The sequence below is a fragment of the Lampetra fluviatilis genome, chromosome 8 (assembly GCF_964198595.1).
Source record: "Lampetra fluviatilis chromosome 8, kcLamFluv1.1, whole genome shotgun sequence".
Classification (NCBI taxonomy): Eukaryota; Metazoa; Chordata; class Hyperoartia; order Petromyzontiformes; family Petromyzontidae; genus Lampetra; species Lampetra fluviatilis.
The window spans coordinates 10,098,515-10,117,818 of NC_136282.1; the positions used below are offsets into that span (position 1 = coordinate 10,098,515).

The 19,304-nt window shown below is 42.3% G+C and overlaps 1 protein-coding gene across 20 annotated transcripts in view; it reads left to right on the forward strand.

Moving 5' to 3' along the window:
- LOC144933856 (neuron navigator 2-like) overlaps positions 1–19,304 on the forward strand; it is a 280,032-nt gene that overhangs the window by 205,332 nt on the left and 55,396 nt on the right. For 12 of the 20 annotated variants that reach the window (XM_078859085.1, XM_078859087.1, XM_078859069.1 and 9 more), the window contains 7 exons: positions 8,935–9,073; positions 14,133–14,463; positions 15,036–15,855; positions 16,188–16,724; positions 17,143–17,208; positions 17,790–17,819; positions 19,182–19,226. In XM_078859085.1, the coding sequence (XP_078715211.1) occupies positions 8,935–9,073; positions 14,133–14,463; positions 15,036–15,855; positions 16,188–16,724; positions 17,143–17,208; positions 17,790–17,819; positions 19,182–19,226 (1,968 nt within the window). The remainder of the gene's footprint in view (positions 1–8,934; positions 9,074–14,132; positions 14,464–15,035; positions 15,856–16,187; positions 16,725–17,142; positions 17,209–17,789; positions 17,820–19,181; positions 19,227–19,304) is intronic. The other 8 variants (XM_078859084.1, XM_078859090.1, XM_078859074.1 and 5 more) reach the window with 7 other exon arrangements.

Sequence of the window (19,304 nt, forward strand, 5' to 3'; positions counted from 1 at the left end):
TAAGCTGATGGACTAAACTTGGTTTTTGTTATTTGTGGAAATGCATAATGTAGGTCTGTTTATGTATATTTATGCTAATTTTATATATGATATATACGCTTATGCTAACGATGCAACCACATATGCACAACAATAAGAAACATTACCTGTGAGGTAGAAAATAAATAATGATTGCATCTAATCATGGCCATAGATCACACTAGTTTATGGAATCTCCAGGGGATGATTCATTAAACTGTATGTACTAAAGTTGTCAAGCACTATCTGCGTATGACCTCATGTGCAAGGGAGGGTATCTGGTTGCAGAGGATATAGGTTGTTTAATCATTTATTTTCTGTGGTGTTGGAATAGGTGAGGGAGTTATTAGGAGATTGTTGGAGCAGTAATATAATAGACAGTTTGTGCTTGAAGATAAAGAAAGAAAATTCGGACAGAATACAAAAAATGTCACGTCCAAGGTGGATTTTTTGTTTATCTTTCTGGGAAAAGAAGGAATTTGAAAATACCATGAAAACGTCTGAGATTTATTTTCACTTTTATATAGCAGGTCACATTTTAAACTCAAAACTTACCACCAACTATCACCACTGAAACAAGGTAAGATGTTGCATTTTATTTTACAAGAATACATTAAAAAAAGCAGGAAATAAGTGAAAGCTAGAAAAAAAACCAGACACTCTACATGTCAGACAGTAAATGTGGGTCTGGTCCAGGCGCTGTGTGGGGAGTACACCAAAGGCCAGCGTCAGAGTGGAGCATTGCGATTTTGCAAGGCGCTTTACTCATGGGGAATTTTGTGATTCCCAAAGTGCCTGCGATACAGGTGCTGGCGGTTGTAGTTGCAAACCGCAGTATTGGCTATAGTCCTAAACTCCACGACGGCTTACAACCGAGTTATGCTGTTACATAGTCATTTGTGTACGCTTTTTAAATCCTCTACGGTAAGTACACAGAAACAAATACATAATAACAGCTTTTTAGCCAGGACTGCATAATTACGCTTTTTGCATTCTGTTTAATTACTTGGTTATAGCCAAGTGATACAGCCCACAGCATTATGTAGACCAAAGTTGTTTTCTCACTGGGGATTAGTATAATTAGTAAAGTGCTATTCTAATGAGCTAATTTAATGGAATTGCGTTGAATGGATCATCTGCATGGCATTAGTACCTGTGCAGCACGAACATTAAAACATTTTCCTGTACAGTTGTTATAGACCATTTTAAAGATATATTTTTGTTCCGAATAAATACACATCAGTATTGCGGGATTCAGTTGCACGTAAAAGCCCTTAATTTTCAGTTTTAGTGCTCTACTGCCATTGCTGCACATTGGTTTATTTTACCTCAATATGGCATCATAAACCCACTACAACAAAAAACGTACATTCTACGTATAGTTGAATGTAAAAAAACATTATTTACACATTGTGTTTTACTTCATAAACCATATGCAATCTTGGTCTCCTTCGAATACATGTGTTTTCCCTGAAATGAAAAGCATGTACCAGAATGGCGGTTTTCCAGAGATAAGATAATGAATGCTGTGCTACCGAGCGGTCCTGCTGTCTAATGGGATGCCATTATAGTTTGCCCAAGGAGAGAGAGAGAGGGTGAGAGAGAAAGAGGGTACTGTAAGTCTAAATTGTTCTCATTTATATGTCTAGACAGAGTGTCGTCTTTTTGGGCACAGCGGCCTTGTGGTAAGAGACGCACGTGAATGGACGTTCTCACATTTGACTCGGGATTAACACATTCTATCGTGGTAGTTTGCGGTTATGAAATTTGGCAGCAATACATGTCAATCTGCAATTGAATGTTGTACATCACCGGTTATTTTCTGTGATGCATATTTCTGCAGAAAAAGGGCAATGGTGCACGTTGATTTTTTTTTGCTAAAGATCAGCACAAAGCTAAAGTTTTAAAGGTGTAATATTGTATATGCCGTGAATTCGCTTATTTTCCCCCTCTTTGAATGTGACAAATGTTTTTGTAATGGGTAATTTGTCGTAAATATGAAATTTTAAAACTGTATATACGGTACATCATGTTTCCTTTCATTGCTTTCAGTATTGTTTCATTCCCTTCTCTTCTGCAAAAAATGTAACTCACAAAGTCCTTCATAGTTATTGTCAGGCTCCCTGAATAGGTTTTTTATTGAACAGCTTCATATAAATGTTATGTATACAGAATAGATGTAGGTTTTTATGATTGAACAATAATGTTTCAATCGGTGCATCTTATTTGCTCTGACATCAATCTGAAACGTGCACATTGGCAAGAGTAGACATTGACATCACACTCAGAAACAGAGGGAGGAACACATGGAACAGAGAGCAATTTCAAAATTAGATGTCATATTGACAATCAAAAAGAGTGAATAGGTATTCATATTCTTAGGTTGTTTCGGTAAAGTCACGTAGGTAAAAAATTAAAATTAATAAAAGTAAAATAAAAATAAAATCGCGACGCTTCGGAGGCAACACAAGCTTCCGTCTTCAGGTGGAAACGTCACAGCACACTTGCTGTATCAAGTAAATGATACAACAAGCATGCTGTGCCTCCGAAACGTTGTGATTTTTATTTTATTTTTATTCTTTTTTTTACCTACGTGACTTTACCGATAAAACCTAAGAATATGAATCCTTGCAGTCACGAAAGCTTTAAATCTAGAGTGAATAGGTGTGGGGCAGAACACGTCGCTTGATGAGATTGACGATCGCTGGACGAGACTGGTGATGGAATGGCAGCCGAAGCAGGGAGCACATTCCAAGAGATGACCACCACAGAGATGGAGTGCTGAGATCAATTCGGAGGCACAGGCCTGAGATGGATGGTGGACTGCGAGGAATTGTGATGGTGTGGGGAGGCCTTCATCCAGCAGTGGATGGAATAATGGCTGCTCACGATGAATCACATATGCTGTGTATATAAATTATATATATAATGTATTTCCGCGTGGTAGTGTTGATATGGGCAAATGGCTTTGTGGCTGCTCAGCTTCAAGGCATCTATCATTGGCAAACGTTCATTTGGCTGCAACACCTGGCACTCCCAGATGGCTCAACCCTGCATAGCTTCAGGCTTTTTTTAGGGCTATGCAGTCAGTGTATACGTGGGTCTCCGAGTGCATACGTACACAATACTGTACTGTGTTTACACATCGTATATCCTTAATCTAATTAAATGTTCCACATTTTAAGGATTAATCTCACTGAAGCAAACTGCTCGTCTTGCCGTGAGCAGCATGTGAAAGGATGCTGGCAGACTTTTGACGTTTTAAGAAGTTAACTATAATGCAAGGAAGAACTTTTTTTGTGAGAGATACATTTTTTGAGCGATGATAATTAGGAAAAGCTCAATTACAAAGCATGAAACCCGGTTGGCATCAATGGGTGGTTCAGCCGCTATTTGTAATTGCAATAATGACAAAGTGAATAAAATACATGCTTTATCTGTGTTGTTTTGCATGGCTTAAAGGCATGGCATTAATCATCTACCAGTGCTGATAAGCATTGTCAAGATTTAAGAACCAAGACCTCCCTGGCCTCGCTGCAGGAGAAACGGAGCTTAAAGGGCTTGTTTGTCATTTGGGATTTAACATAGACAGTAATTCTTCCTTGCTGTGCTCCTCTTATGAAACTGTTGGGAGAGGTATGATAGACATGCAGCCTTGCAGCCAACACTGCTGACTACACAACTGTGCATTCCTAATTGGATTTCTCAAAGAATTTGGTCTTCAGATGTGTGCCAGCGTCAGCACATGTTTTTGTTGGAGTGTGTGCTCTGTGTGCTACCAGCAAGTACGATAGGCAGAACTAACTCACTAAGAAGATCTACATATGGCCACTGCTGCCACTGTCAATGTCCTGTTATATAGAAGCTTTGCAAAGGTAAAGGTGCAGTTCTGAAATTGTATGCTCTCACCACTTCTGGCAGAAGGACCTCCACTATAAGGACCTTTGCAAAGTCCCTCGAGGGGGTATTTGGCCTGTTCTTGCACGCTAGCCAAACATCTTTGTCCTTCGTGCTGCACTTTTACCGACCACACGTGACCTGTTGATGGATTAACTGTGGTGTACCCATTTATTCTGCTGGGTGGAGAGTCGGCAGCATTTAAGAAACGTGCCCATTGTTTCAACTGGTGCTCCAGAATATCAAACCTGGTGAACTCCGGTGTGCCAAAATGTTACCATGGCAGCATCCCTATGTAGAGTATATCCAAGCTTTTGTAGGATAAATGCTGCATTGACTTTAAATATGTCCGTGAGGGTGGCTGTGGTCAGCGATTACCACCCAAAGCTTGCTGTAAAGACCATAACTCACCTTGGCAAAGTACTCAGCAAATTCATCATTCATCAAATATGAATCTGGTTCACAACAACATCACTCGTATGCCTGTTGAATGATGCTATGCTGCTTCGTATTTATAGTGGAAAGCAGCAGGGTGAACTCTGCGGACAGAATACCAGCCTCTTGAGTCCAAGGGTCACTGATTTAAACCTTCACTCCACTCCCTAGCTTCAGGGGTGGGCACAGCTAATGAAAGCACTATGTCTTGTGGGAGTTGGTGTGCTGTTGAAAATGTTTTCCGCTAAAAATGTTTTCGGTAACTGCCTCATCTGAAGAGCAGAGTCAATCTATAGTTTGACTACATTGGCATTTGCATTCATGGAACTAACAGGAAAACAAAATTAGTCAGTTCTTATTAATTGAGGAGGTAACGTTGGCGATTGCTGTAATTGTGATAGAAGTTGTTAATTAATTAACGGGTGACTCTTTCGGTTGTGAACATGTGCTTATACCACCATTACTGAGATGTCCTTAATGCAGCATATTAATCACAAGAATACATTGCAAGGTGGCCGATATTTCCATCTTTGACAGGGTGCTTGTTTCTAATTATATTTTGCTTCAATTAAGTCTAGCCAAATTACTTGCTTGGGCTACAATGCAATGAGATTAATGTCCAAATTTCAGACAGGCTGATGAAATGACTACTGCCATTAAACATAGGATTTCTCGCATACCCAACAGCTGCCGCTGATAATAGGAGCCGCCGGTAACAGCACTGTGGATAAGAAGAGTTCTGGTGAATATAAATGAAACTAAACGAGGGTGGAGTGTTTCCACGTTTATTATTGGACTCCCCTGAACAAGTTTTTTTTCCACAATTACAGAACCAGTTCTGGGGAGGTATGGTCAAACATCCCACGTGACCAACACGATGTGCGAGGTCTACATCCAGCAGTGGACTGAAAATTATCATTATTTGAATATTAATTATATTTACATTTGTTGAGTTTCTGCCCAGTAGTGGGCCACACATTTTTGCGTGGCATAAAAAAATTGGCATTATTTAGTTTGGGCATTATTCCAACTGAGCCAGGTGTACACGGCAATTTGATTATGAATTACCTGGCCGATAATGGACACAGTGCTAAATCCTGCAAGATCTGCTTTCTAAAGAGGCCAGTCACTCACCATATGAGAGACAAGGAGACATGATCTCCAGATTTTTTTTCTATTTCTGCACAGTGAGCACGTTTAGTGACCAGAATGACCCGTTTGCAACTTGGTGGGCGTTTTAGTTATTCGAGTTAAAACTAGAGCATGTGGGTGAGAGACATCGGCCACATTCGATGATGATGATGCCCAATTTTACACAAGTACGTTTTGAACGGACTGTGTTTAACATATAAATGAGCTCTTGATATAAATACACAGTTTAAATTTTGATTTAACTTCAAAATAACCAACACGACAAACCCACGGCCGATTTTTGTATCCCAGTCGAATTAACGTGTTAGCTCACTGCAATAATTAATAAGGTAATGATTTATAGATTTTTACTGGAGCTTTCATCGTCCAACTTAACCATTGCTTTTGTAAAAAAATGTGCAGTGTTCAGTAGTGGCAGGAGTCCTCTTAAACTGGGTTTGCACAAATCAAAAAATCTCACCACGTTCTCCATTAACACCATCGCCGTATGACAGAAAAAATATATATAATAGGATTGTGCCGTAGTGTATTATATATCTTTTGGTTTGTGCGGCAGTGTTAATAATGAACATGGTGATATTTTTCTTATTGTGTGTGTGCATCACTGCCGACACAGTGCCTTGTTTTTTTCTCATTATCATTCGATTATATTGGGTAGTTATTATTCTTAAACATGTAGTGCTGCCTCTTGTACAAAAAATGGCCTTGTTTTTTTATTCCTCCAAAACATTCCATCCCCATTGAACGGCTTTTTATGATTAGACTCTTTATTGTTATTATAAATCCAGTATCCATGAGGTGGGGTCAGAACAGCTATGCTTGTTGCTGTGCCCAAAACAAGGGTAATTCATTCTGAAAACAACACGATTAGGCGCTCGCCTGGCCCTTAATGAGATCACTTATGGCATTTTGCATGCACTCACTACTGCCCCCCCCCCCCCCCGTATACTGTGTATACACAATTTCCACGGTAGCCGTGTAAATGGAACATTGACATTAGCCTGCCTGGTTGCTCTGTCGCGTATGCGGAATACTCGCCAAACGTGGAAAGCTTCTGCTTCTTTCTAAACGGCGTCGTATGTTCGGCCTAGATTGTAATGGATCGGTCGTCTGCATTTCGGGATTTGGTTTGGTAACAAAGCGCTCGTACCGCTAACAGACTTCACACATAACGTGTAAGCAAACTGGCGTTTTAATGCCTTGAAGATTGAGATAGAATGGCGGTTCGTTTGCCAATGTGGCAAAATGATGGCTCTGATGCAAATCGACATAGCCAATGTGGCAAGTAGGTCAATTCCTCTTTACATCTGTGCTGCTGCCATTTGGTAATGGTTTGCATACTGCACTTGCAAACCGGAGACCACACCGGTTCGATCTCCTGGCACGGTAGTTTAACAATGGGCTAGTTGATTAAATTCTCCCCTTCCACCCCAACTCTGTCCACCAGTAGTATAAATGGGTACACCGCAGTTCGTAGATGTACAGGTCGTATGTTGTGAGGTGGATACTTCGAGCTCTTTCTAGTGTGGAAGAGTAGGCTTAAATAGCGATTAGAGGGGCTGTCTCAACCGCCTTCTCCTAGTCCAGCAGTGTCAAGAGCAAGACATTGCAGGGCTGCACCTCTACCTTTTAAACTGGAGTCAATATTTACCCCTACTCCATAATCATGCAAAAGGCGAATTGAATAGAGTATGTTATTGATAACCACCTCGTTAAAGGGGAGGTGGACTATGGAGACAATTTAACGAAGTACCCCTGAAGTCACACAAAGTATAATCGAACATGTTTGCACTTTAACAATTGAACTATAAAAGTGGTTTTGACACCATCCTATTTAAAATAATGTTTCTAGATGAGCATGACAATATAATACCATGTTCCTTATAACACTAAATTTATTTACATTATAAGTAATGTTGTAATAGTTGTGAGCTGTTATGATTCAATTGCCTTACCCATAAACCACGACACATAGCATAGGCAGGAGGGAAATTGAATGTCAATGACTTCTTTCATTACAAAGCCAGCTGTAGAATGTGGAACTTTTACATACAACATAATTATATTCTTTTCACTTATAATTGTGAGAAAAATCCCATTTCAATTCAATGAACGATTGTATTATTCAATCACTTGAATATTTCCGTACATCACATATAGTTAATTATATATAGTAATAATTTGTTTAAGTAATTGTTAATCATTTAACCACACAGGCCATTGTGTGTGTTTAGCCTTTCATTATCATGTGATTAGTAGCAGCATGCAGATGACCACCCACTGATATTGAGAGACAAAGCAATTCCTTTAATCAAATTAGGTAAATAGTTAGTTGTTTTCAGCCCAGTTAAAATAAATAGATTAACTCATTGTGAGTGCACTTTGCAATAAGGTTGTGGCAGTTGAAATACTCTATTTGCGTGGAGATTGAACATACATTGCATGAATAATGCAATGGAAAATGGCATTACATGAATGGACAACAATAGAAATGAAATTAACGAACATCCATCAGGCGTTAATTGAGGCAGCCTTCAGCGTGATAGATGCGACAAATATATGTACCGAAACAGAGTGCACACTCTGTGGGGATTATATAATAAAGGTAGCTTGCTTTTATCTCGCAGGTTATGTGTTTGCTTTTCATCACTTCATCAAATGTGAGGCGAAAGTGCTTTTGGTGCCAAAATAATCCAGGGGAGGGAGAGCTATAGTGTGAGGCGAGAAAGCAAGGCCCTCTTTTTTCCCGTTAATAAAACTTTTGCTCCAGTGACTTGGGGGAAATTGGACGCGGCGACGCTGCGCAACAGATATTGGGCTTAGGCTTTCGAGCACACTCTCCGTGCCGGAGTAGACAGGCCGATGGATCTCGCGTGTGTGTATACCTGCTGTGATATCGCATTGTTGTGGCGCTCTGGGTTTAATTGAGGCACATTTATTTTGTGGCAAACGATTTTCTATTCATGAGCTCGTGCGATTCTAAGACAAAATGCAATTCAACGGAATGTGCATGTCGAAGAATACAAATTAGGAAAATCACCCTTTGGGAGAGGTTTTGTATGTTCCTTGTAATATTACATAAATGAATAGGTGTTACATTGTTAATTTTCAAGTAAGATTTACAGCATCACAGTGTTGCGCCATCGTGATAGAATATTGCCATGCAATTTGTTTTCATTTTGCTGTCCAAAATTGTACAGTACCAAGAAATAAATATGAATTTAATGCTGCTGCAGCATATTGTAAAAAGACAGTTTTATAAATGCTAATTAATTTGAAGTCATATTTCTTTCTGGGAAAGGTTCGAGCATTTTATTTGGAATCATGTTTCCCTCGCCCATAGAGAATTGTGCCACTTGTGTTGTGGTTTCTAATGTGTTTTGTTTCTCTCTCTCTCTTTCCCAAATCGAATGTTGTGGTGCCTGGCCGCAGCTGGGACGACGATAGTTCAATCAGCAGCGGACTGAGCGACACCATCGACAACGTGAGCACGGACGACATCCACACCAGCTCCTCGGTCAGCTCCTACCCCACGACGCCGGCTACCGCTCGCAGAAAGGGGGAGGCCAAGGTGAGAACCCAGCACCAATTAGTTCTCCGTCTAATTAATACGTCGGTGCTTGCGGCCAATGTTGTAGATCACAATTGATTTTTGGGTGAGGCCCAAGCACTGATCTGCCCAAGTTTTAATCTTAAGTCCCTTCGCCGCCTGACAGTTGATATCCTGACTTTCCATATTATCCTGAAGATGCTTGGCACGGATTCAAGCGAAATGTCTTATGCGATTGCTACGTTTGTTTGTGAGAATTGTTATTCAACGTACCGGTGACTTGAAACAATAACAATTGGGCCGTTAAAAAATGTAGTTTGGTTGGCTTTGATGAAAATAATTGGCTATGTTGGGTGGTGGATTCATTTACGATATAAATTTGACCAAATGATTACATTGCGTCACCCAAAGTGAATTATTAATCGTAATTATTTTATGTTATCAGCCTGTAACTTCCCACTTCTGGCCAAAGGCCTCCCCCATTTTCGTCCATTCCTTTTTTTTCACTTTCTTAGTTGCTCTTCTTCTTGGTTTTCGGTAAAGTCACATAGAATGAAAATAATAAAAATAAAACATAATAAAATAATTCTCACGATGTTTCGTCAGACCTGCTCTTCACCTGAGGACGGCTGCTTGCGTTGTGGCCGAAACGTCGTGAGAATTATTTTAGAATGTTTTATTTTTATTATTTTATTATTTCCATTCTACGTGACTTTACCGGAAGAACCAAGAAGATGAATACCTGCAGTCACGAAAGCTTTAAATCGAAATTATTGTATTATTTCCCTTCTACGTGACTTTACCTAAAAGAACCAAGAAGATGAATACCTGCAGTCACGAAAGCTTTAAATCGAAATTTAGTTGCTCTTGTTAAGTAGTTTGCTAGCCTCGGAACTCAGAATCAAAATATGTATTTATACTTGAGGAATCCGATGAGCTATAAAACTCCATTTTCTCTCTGATTTCACCTCACAATCTCTTCCGCCATCTTCCTCAGCTTCTTTTGCCATTTTGCACGTTATTCAATGTGCTGGCGCCGGCTCATTGGAAGTGGCTGCCTTCCCGCTTGTCGGAGGTTCCTCCTCATGCCTCCCGAGTCATTGTCCGTCTTGGAGAGCGAGTGAATACTGTGCACGTTTCAAGTCGAAATTGTTGTTAATATTCGTTTATTATACTAATAGGGTTTTTCCCCTTTTTTTTGGCAACAAAAACTGACACCTTTTGCAAGGAATCAAAATGTTTTTTGCCAGCTTCCACTTGCCTTCAGTGTTCTATCTCGTCACCTGCAGTATTTTGTATATTCAGAGTGTTGGAGGTTTTTTTTTATGTTACTTTGGGGAAAGGTTATTGCTTGTAAATGTCGATTCACTCTTCAACACACCGGTGGGCTAAAGTAGTGAACTATTTGTCTTTTGTCAACGTGACACTTTTTTAATGATTGGCCGTGTCGGGTGGTGGAGGGTTGCAACACGTATATAAATAACGCGATCTCACCCAAAAACCTTTTTTATGAATAATATTGGTCGCGAAAGCGTATGTGTTAAACTGCTTCATTTATTATTGAAAATACATAGTACAGTACAGTTATGTTATGGTGATCGCCACACTACTTTGTATTCAAGGAAAGGCAATGGGGATGATATGTAATAAGGGTTGGCTTGATGGTAATAATGTCAAATCCAGTATCTGCAATGCACACTTCCACACCTCGAAGAATATATTAAATTGAGTGTATCACATTTTTTAATTAACAGCCTGTGTGATATGTGAGGCATTGCAGCTCAGGTGCCAACCCCACTTGTGTGCCAAACCTAACATGAAGACAGTATATAATGCCTGCCTCTAAATCTGCCCCAAAAAGGCAAAATCACTGCTGCTTCTTCTGTGCGTTGGTTTTTTTTGCCTACAAAAGAAGCTTTTCTTTTAATATTTTTCTGCCATCCATTCAAATAACCGCAAATTAAGTGGGTTTTAGTAGGTTGTCTTTTCCCCCACACTACCGGTTTGCTATGTATGGTGCGTAAGAAGTTCAGACACACTTAGGTACATGTATGGCAGGCAAACCAAATATGCTTACGTGTTAAACTGATATTTATTGAAAATCCTATTTGTTTTCTTGTTCAGTCATGGGTGACCAGGGTGAGTTGGCTCGCTATCAACTCACTTCACTTGAGAATTCTGTTAAATACGGGTGGTAGCCCATATTCAAACCCAGAATATCAGCTTTGCAGACAAGTTATTTGATCCATTAACCACCCAGCCACCTCCTTAATTGTTTATTTACTACACTGACCAACTCTAAATCACTGCACCTGCCGTGCGGGAATCACTGAATACCTGTGGTAGCCGATTAGTCCGAACAATCGATCGGTGCATGCAAACACAGTTCAATTAAATTTTATCTAAAAATCTTGTGCACATGTGTTGCAGCATACCACACAATCCCCCACAGGCACAGTCCTTTAATGTTTTAAAATATCTGTGCCGACAGCGTCCAATGCACCATAAGGTCCCAAGCACTGCATCAATGCCTTCCTGAAATGGAGCCACTTACGTGATGAATGGCCACATCTGGGCTGCTCCGTAAGGGCTAATGTCAGTAATGTGTCGCACACAAGCGTGGACCATCATCCACTGACTGTTCTGCGGTTTTAAATGGCACGGGGGGGTGGGGGGGAGACTGCTTGGGACAAGGGGGCAAGAGGTCGGTTGAGACCAAAAAACCCACCCCCATATATGGAACTGGAAATACAGATCGCTGGTGTGTGGTTTGTAGAATCGTGTCCGTTCACCGGCGGAACAATGGCCTACGCACCTCGATGTAAAATGTGTAAAAACGATCACTTTCAGGATTTTTCGATTTAAAGCTTTCGTGACTGCAGGGATTCATCTTCTTGGTCCTTTCGGTAAAGTCACGTAGAATGGAAATAATAAGATAATACAAATAAAACATTATAAAATAATTCTCACGACGTTTCGGCCACAACGCAAGCAGCCATCCTCAGGTGTTCTCCACTTGAGGACGGCTGCTTGCGTTGTGGTCAAAACGTCGTGAGAATTATTTTATTATGTTTTATTTTTATTATTTTATTATTTCCAACACTTTCAGGATGTTGTGGTGCCGAGTCCTCGCATTCTCCATCCGCTGCCCTTGCTGGAGGCCGATAAACCGCTGTGTGTTGAAACAGAGCTATTGCCGTCGGTTGCAGAGCATGTTATTTGTTTGTATTTTCACCACAAGTATCTGTGGTTAAAGCAGACATGATTCCTTGCAAAAGGTTTCCGTTTTGGTGTTTTAACATCGTAACACCTGTTTTGTTGACAGAAAAAAGGGGAAAACCTATTCTTATATTTTGACACTGGCAAAGGAGGTCCCATGATGTAGCTGCTCACCCTGAGCTCTCATTGTCCTGATAGTGCATTGGCTTTGTGCTGGTCGCCTTTTGGCGTCCTCTGGTCTAATGCTGTTTGAGACTAGGCTCTAAAGAAAGCTGTCTTTGGTGTGGACCAATCAGTTTCAGAGACAATGCATATACTACCAGAGCATGTTTTTTGTTTGTAAAAAGGGGAAACCCTATTCTTATATCCTGTAGATACTCGAAGCAAATTGATTAAACTGTGAGCACGATAGATTAAGGGCATATGGAGATCTGCTATGATTCGCGCATGTGCGCATATATATAAAAAAAAGTCAAGGTTAAGAGTTTGCAATATTTAGCTTCACAAAATGGGTTGCATGTTAATTTGTGCATACAAAGCAGCAATTACCAATACAGTACGCACTTTAGTTCCTCCCGGCTCAGGCTAATTGAGATAGAGATTGTGAGATCACATGCCCCCTGGTGGTTGCACGCTGGGCATAGCAATCGGCAAGGCATCGACCTGGCAATCGGCGAAAGAAAATGCAGCGTTACCCAAATATACAAAGTGTATGGTTAGCCCATACATTCGCTACTCACGATGCAATTTTATGGCTCAACCACCGTTAATTATAGTTGTGGCTCCACATCAACATTGTTTCTGTAATGTATTAAAGCTTTGTTGTTTGGATTCTCATTGCAGCTTCGTCAGAATAAAATGAGCAGAAAACCTAAATATGAATATGTTTGTTCACCAATAAATTATTACTTTGCCTTTTAATTGGAGTATAGATATGTATACTGTACTACCAAGATAAAAACACATTCAAGAGGTTTCATGATTTGAAAAAAATATACCTTTTGGTTGAAATACATCCTACTGTGTAGGATGTGTATAATTATGAATACATCTATTTATACGTTTTAAAAACCCGATACGTGACTACAATTATTTTGTTCAAATATATTTAACGATAAAATGTTTTTTCTATGACCATTAAATTGTACGTACATTTCATTGAAGCAAATATGTCGTGGAAATTGTTGATTACCACAAAGGAATGTTTTCTATAATCTTTGAATTATAGAATAAATATTTATTATTAGAAAAATATTGCGATGGATGAAAAAAACAACATAAATCATTGTCATTTAACTCCAAAGGGGTTTCTGAGAGCTGGTAATCAGCCTTGTGCATGAATGTTCGGACATTAAACAGGTCAAAATAATATCATTCCATTTGTCTTAATCACAGCTGAATCTCTTGACAGCCGGACAAAGCATGCCTTTGAAATCTTCAGCCTGTATATAGAAAGGGTATAGATGTGCTATCCCGTTTATTTATTTATTTAGGCAGTTATTTATATCTCTTACTTAAGCCTGCAAATATTTCTAATGACTATGAACAATAAAATTGAGAAATGTTAGGAATTAGAACTCAGTGATAAGATGTGGCCAATTGGACATTATCCTTCAAAACATTGCTAAAATATCCCCATCGTTTTCTTAAAATGTATTGCAAAATGCATTTTGTGTCAAAACCTATTCACTAATTGAACGCACAAAGAGATAAATGTAAGCTACACCGTGATTGTAACACCACCCCTGCAATTTTCTGCCAAGCATTTAGAAAATGAATATTAATAAATGCACATATTGTGAGAGGGCATTTAAATAGATGATGATGATGATGATGATAATGATGATGCCTTTTCCCGCAGCTGCGTACGGACAATGAGAAGCGCTCAGGGGTAGACAGAAACGGCGGCTGGCAGCACGGAGGCTCGGCAGGAGAGGACATGAAAGCCGTGGGGAGCAGCAGGGGCGGCTCCGTGGACCCAGAGCACGGAGGAAGAGTGATGGAGCCCGGCGCACGCTGGAAGCGCAACCCCTCGGATGTGTCGGATGAGTCCGAGAAGAGTTCCGGTGGTCTACGCAAACCCGGCAGCATCGCGCACACGGGCTCCTGGCGCCGGGGAATGAGCGCGCAGGTCGGCATCACGCCTCCTCCGCCGCGGGGCAAAGCCGCCACGTCTGCCCTCAAGATGCCGGGTGAGCTGTCCTGCGATTGCACGTGTTGGCCCATGCCACCCGAGTGAAGATGCTGAACCGTAAATCCCTTGATAATTGTTTTTTTACCCTTTTATCTGGCAAACAAAACTGACACCTTTTTTACCAGGAGTCATGTTTGCATAGACCACAATACCTGCAGTCATAATGCAAACAAAAAACATAAAAAAGGTGTCAGTTTTGTTGCCAGATAAAGGGTAAAAAAACTATTATCATATTTTTTACTGGCAAATGAGGTACCAATGGCGTAAATCCCTTGTGTCGGTGTGTTGTTTAACGACTCACCCATGTATTTTTGGGGTTGAGCTTGTGTATCGTTTGGCATGATGTCCTGGGAGCTTCTTCTTCAGAAAAGTGAGTTCCTTCAGGTCATACACACGAATGTTATTTCCCAAAGAAAGTCCCAGGCATGTGGGAGCGAAATTTTTCAGACATCATGCCAAGCCGCAACCTGAAAACACACCGGAGAGCAGTATGGCACAAGTGCAGCAACCTTATGCGGTGATGTGTTTGAAGAGTCATTCTGAGCTAATGAGATTCCGCATTTGCTTTAGGGAAAACAGATGATGCGAAAGCGTCCGAGAAAGGCTGCCTCTCGCCCAAGCGCGGCGCCGTTCAGCGCTCCCCGTCGGACGCGGGCCGCAGCAGCGGAGACGAGGGAAGGAAGCCGCCGTCTGGCATCGCCCGGCCCACGGGCGGCGGCGCCTTTGGCTTTAAAAAACCCGGCACCATCATCACGGCGAGCGGCGCCACCATCACGAGCGGTTCCGCCACCGTGGGGAAGCTCTCCAAGTCCTCCGGCATCGCGGGCCGCGCGGGGGCCTGCATCGGCGGGCGTAAAACGAGCGTCGACGGTTCTCACGACGACCCGGCGTCGCGTGCCGCCCTGACGTACAGGAGTCTTCCCCGGCCTTCCAAGTCTGGCAGCGGCGGCCACATTCGCGGCCTGGGGAACCGCTCCAGCACCAGCAGCATCGACTCCAACGTGAGCAGCAAGTCGGCGAGCGGTCCCCCAGGATCCAAACTGCGAGAGCCGTCGCGCATCGGCGTGGGCCGCTCCAGCCCGCCAGCCGCCGTCGGCCCCCCCCATCACGCCACAGCGGCCATGCTGGCCCATGCGCAGCATCAAGAGAGAGACAAGTCGACGGGTGGGTCGGTGCCGGCGGAGAGAGAGCGGACTCCGGCGAACCAGACGGACCGGGAGAAGGCGGCGGCCGCCGCCGCGGTCGGAGCGGCGGCTTCTTCTGATGCGGAGAGTGTGGCGTCGGGCTGCTCCGTGAAGCTGAGCCCCGCGCAGACTCCCGCTCTCGCATCGCCCAGCCCCACCCAGCCCGTGCCCAAGTGTCCTGACATTTCTTCCCCAACGCTTCGTAGGTAAGGCCGAAACCAAGTGAGCATGGCTATAAGCCGAGCTGCTTGTTAACACGGAATTTGAAAAATAAGACTGCTGACTTCGGTTGTGCTTTCTTCTGTTTTAGTCTGATCTTGTTTGAACAAATAAATCATAGTTAGCAAGAACGAATCATGGAGGTACTTAGTTTCATTGTGATTACATTGGTATGCACTGCGATCCCTCAATCATCTTCTAACGTTTGAAACAGCATTTTTTTGTCGACTTTCTGAAAATAAGTTTTGATTAAATCATGAGCGGCAATGGTCTACCATCATCCAATTTCGGTTGTCTAATTCACCTTCCTTTTCCACAGGTTATTCGGAGGAAAACAAAGCACCAAGCAGATCGCCATGACAAGTAGCGACAACTTGAAAAATTCCACCATCATTTCAAACCCACACGCGATGCTGGCCCGGCAGGGCAGCACCGACTCTCCGTCGCCCGTGGACGGCAGCATGGCCGGCAGCTACAGCAGCGGCGGCCCCAGCTCGGGGCTCTCCCCAGCCTCGCCTGCCACCTCCTCCTCTTCCGCGTGTAGTCCCGGCCCTCCTAAGGCCTCCATCCCCACCCCGATGGGCATCTGCGGAGGAGGCGGCGGCGGCGGCATGCCTTGGGGAATCGGACTTGCGCATTCTCCGACGGCCGCCGGAAAGACCGGCCTCTACCAGCCGGCACTTGGGCAGCCGCTGGACCTGGCTCTCTCCGGAGCCTCGAGCTCCATGGCCGCCGCTGCTGGGTTCGGGGGGCAGTCGGCGGTGCCGCACGGCTGCTTGACGCCGACGTCCAAGCCGGAGAGCGGCCCGTGCTCGTTTGTGAGGACCAGCAGCCTTAAGTCCACCATGTCCGAGAGGTGAGTGAGGCCTCATCTTCCCACGGTGACACCCTGGTTTGCCGGAAGTTTTGTACGGATGTCATCCTTTGGCTGCCGGGGTGACGAACAACGCCAGCTGTGCTTCTTAATTTGCGTTACGCACGTTTTTAACCAAAAGTGTAGTACTTTTGAAGTTTATTCTGCATGCGTTAATATCTATAACATTTAAGCACTCTCGGCTTACATTTTCTTAAATACTTTCTCTTGAAGGTGATGGTGATGGTCGTTTGTAAATCCCTTTTAAATAATTGCTTGTACCTACCTTTTTCTTTCCCTGCTACTGGTTTAACAAGATGAGATATGTTCCAGAATGTTACGTATGCGCATTAAGGTATATTTCTCCCTTCAGCCCTTTTTATATCTGCTCTCTCCTTATTCCTCTTCCCTCCTTCCTCAGTCCCCCTTCCTCCCCAACCACAAGCACGCATTTTATCAGCAACACTTTACCTAGGAGACAAGACAGGTAACTGCAATGGCAGAATGTAATTACAGGGGGCCTGACAACAAGCCGAATGTTATTGTGCCATCCGTCAGTATGCTTTGACTCATAGGGTGAATTTGTACATCGGCATGACCTTCTGACATTCATTTGTGATTTGTGTTCCAAGTCGGTGTTTGATTAATCATGCACATTTTTAACAAAATATTTGCAGTGTTCTGTCTTTGTGGCGCCATCCTCAAATGTGTTTTGATGACAAGAGTTGTGGGGGGGGGTTTGTCTTCCACTCACAAGTCATTATTTGTGTTTGCTGTCGGTGTCGAACACATTGGAATGATATTAACAGTGTAGGGGTTATCCTGGTTTTGGCTCTAATTGGTGCAGTCATGGTTTAAAAATTCCAGTGCCTCGGTCAACGGAGTGAACTTCCGAAGCTGCCGTTCACTTTCAGTGATTTCCTCACTCAGCCAGAGAGGATGCAATACCAAAGCTGGAACTGTGCGTCAAGATAAACATGTTGTCACATCGTGAATGAAAAACGTTATTTATTTAATAATTGCGTAAAACGAAATCTTCATTGATGAGTTTTAAATTGTGTATTTCAGGCAACTTCAGAATAAGAACATCTTGGATAAGTGAGTTTGCATTTTTCTTTTACATAAATTTCAAAGCATAATTGATTTCATTGCCATCTATACTGAAATAAATTCAAATATTTAAATGTATCCATTACCTGCTCTTAAACTTAACAAACTACCATTTTCTACTGTTTATCTGAGTGAATAAAATAATAAGAATATTCCAAGCCTTTGGGACATGCTCCTCAAAGTTGTCTGGCTGGAGTGTTTGGAGTACAAGCCGATAATTATTATTGTCGAGGAGGGCACTTGAAACGTATGCCTGAGAGTAGAGTGCAGCAAGGAAGTTGGTAGAATCATCTGCATGCAGCATGCGTTCACCCCACAGCAAGCGGCAGCAGTCAGTGGCAGTGCTGGACAGATTGTCTTTGGCTTGTGATTGAGGGCCTGAAATGTGGTCAACGGGTTGGTTTGTAGTTGGAAGTTTTTTTTATATTATCAAAGTTACAAAAAAATCACCGTGGCCACATCATTAACACTACCTGTGCACTGTAATCATAATTCGGATGTGACTATATGACCCATTGCATTATTTATGCTTGAAACCAACTTTTATTAAGTAGCAATCTTCTTGAAGGTATTTTTTATGCATTGCTTAGCCAGTATTGATTCATTATGCCAATGACAGCAATATACTTTGTGTATATTATGGCACTGTGGTCTGCATCCATATGTCCTCAAACTCGCTCTATAACATTTAATAAACTGTTTGCTCTCCACAGTTGCCCTACATAATAATTTAATGCAATCACATATCCCAGGTAGTTATAAATAGTGGCATTATTCTTTGACACATACCACTATTTTGTAAAATGACACGACAATCGGCACTTTTATAAATTCTTACACAAGTTATTGATATTCTACTAAAGTGAACAGAACCATATTAATTATAATTACTACACGGGTACATACAAACATTAATAAATTATGTTCCATGATGGCCTCTGTCCAAAAATGTGTTTGGCCCTGCCAAAAAAATGTAGTCAAGCCTATAAGAATCTGTGTCATGCAGAACATTAATTCGGCATTTGGTCATATCGCTTGCCAGTAACATGTGTTATTGTGTTGCCATGTATATTACTTGTGATGCAAGCAAAGGAACGGTGATTTTGTTGCACATATTGGCACACTTGCCAATCAGTGTGCTAATGGGCCTCTTTTCTCAAGCCCTACTGCCACTGCTTATCGTGAATGTGTGGGTTGCCAACGTTGCTCTTCCGCTGCACCAAACCCAACCCTCGCCAGGTCAGAGGCACCGTTTAGATCCTTGTGCCTCTGAGCTCCACCTCCCCCCAGAACACGACCCGGTTGTTGTTCACTTTGGGCTTCTTCTTCCCTTCTTTTCCTTCTTCGTAGCTTTCTGCTTCTTGACAGGAACACCCTGCCTAAAAAGGGCTTCAGGTACCCCCCCCCCTCTATGATGTTAAACTGGCTGTGGATCTCCTTCCGAGGTGTTCTTCCCACTTGCTCATGAGCATT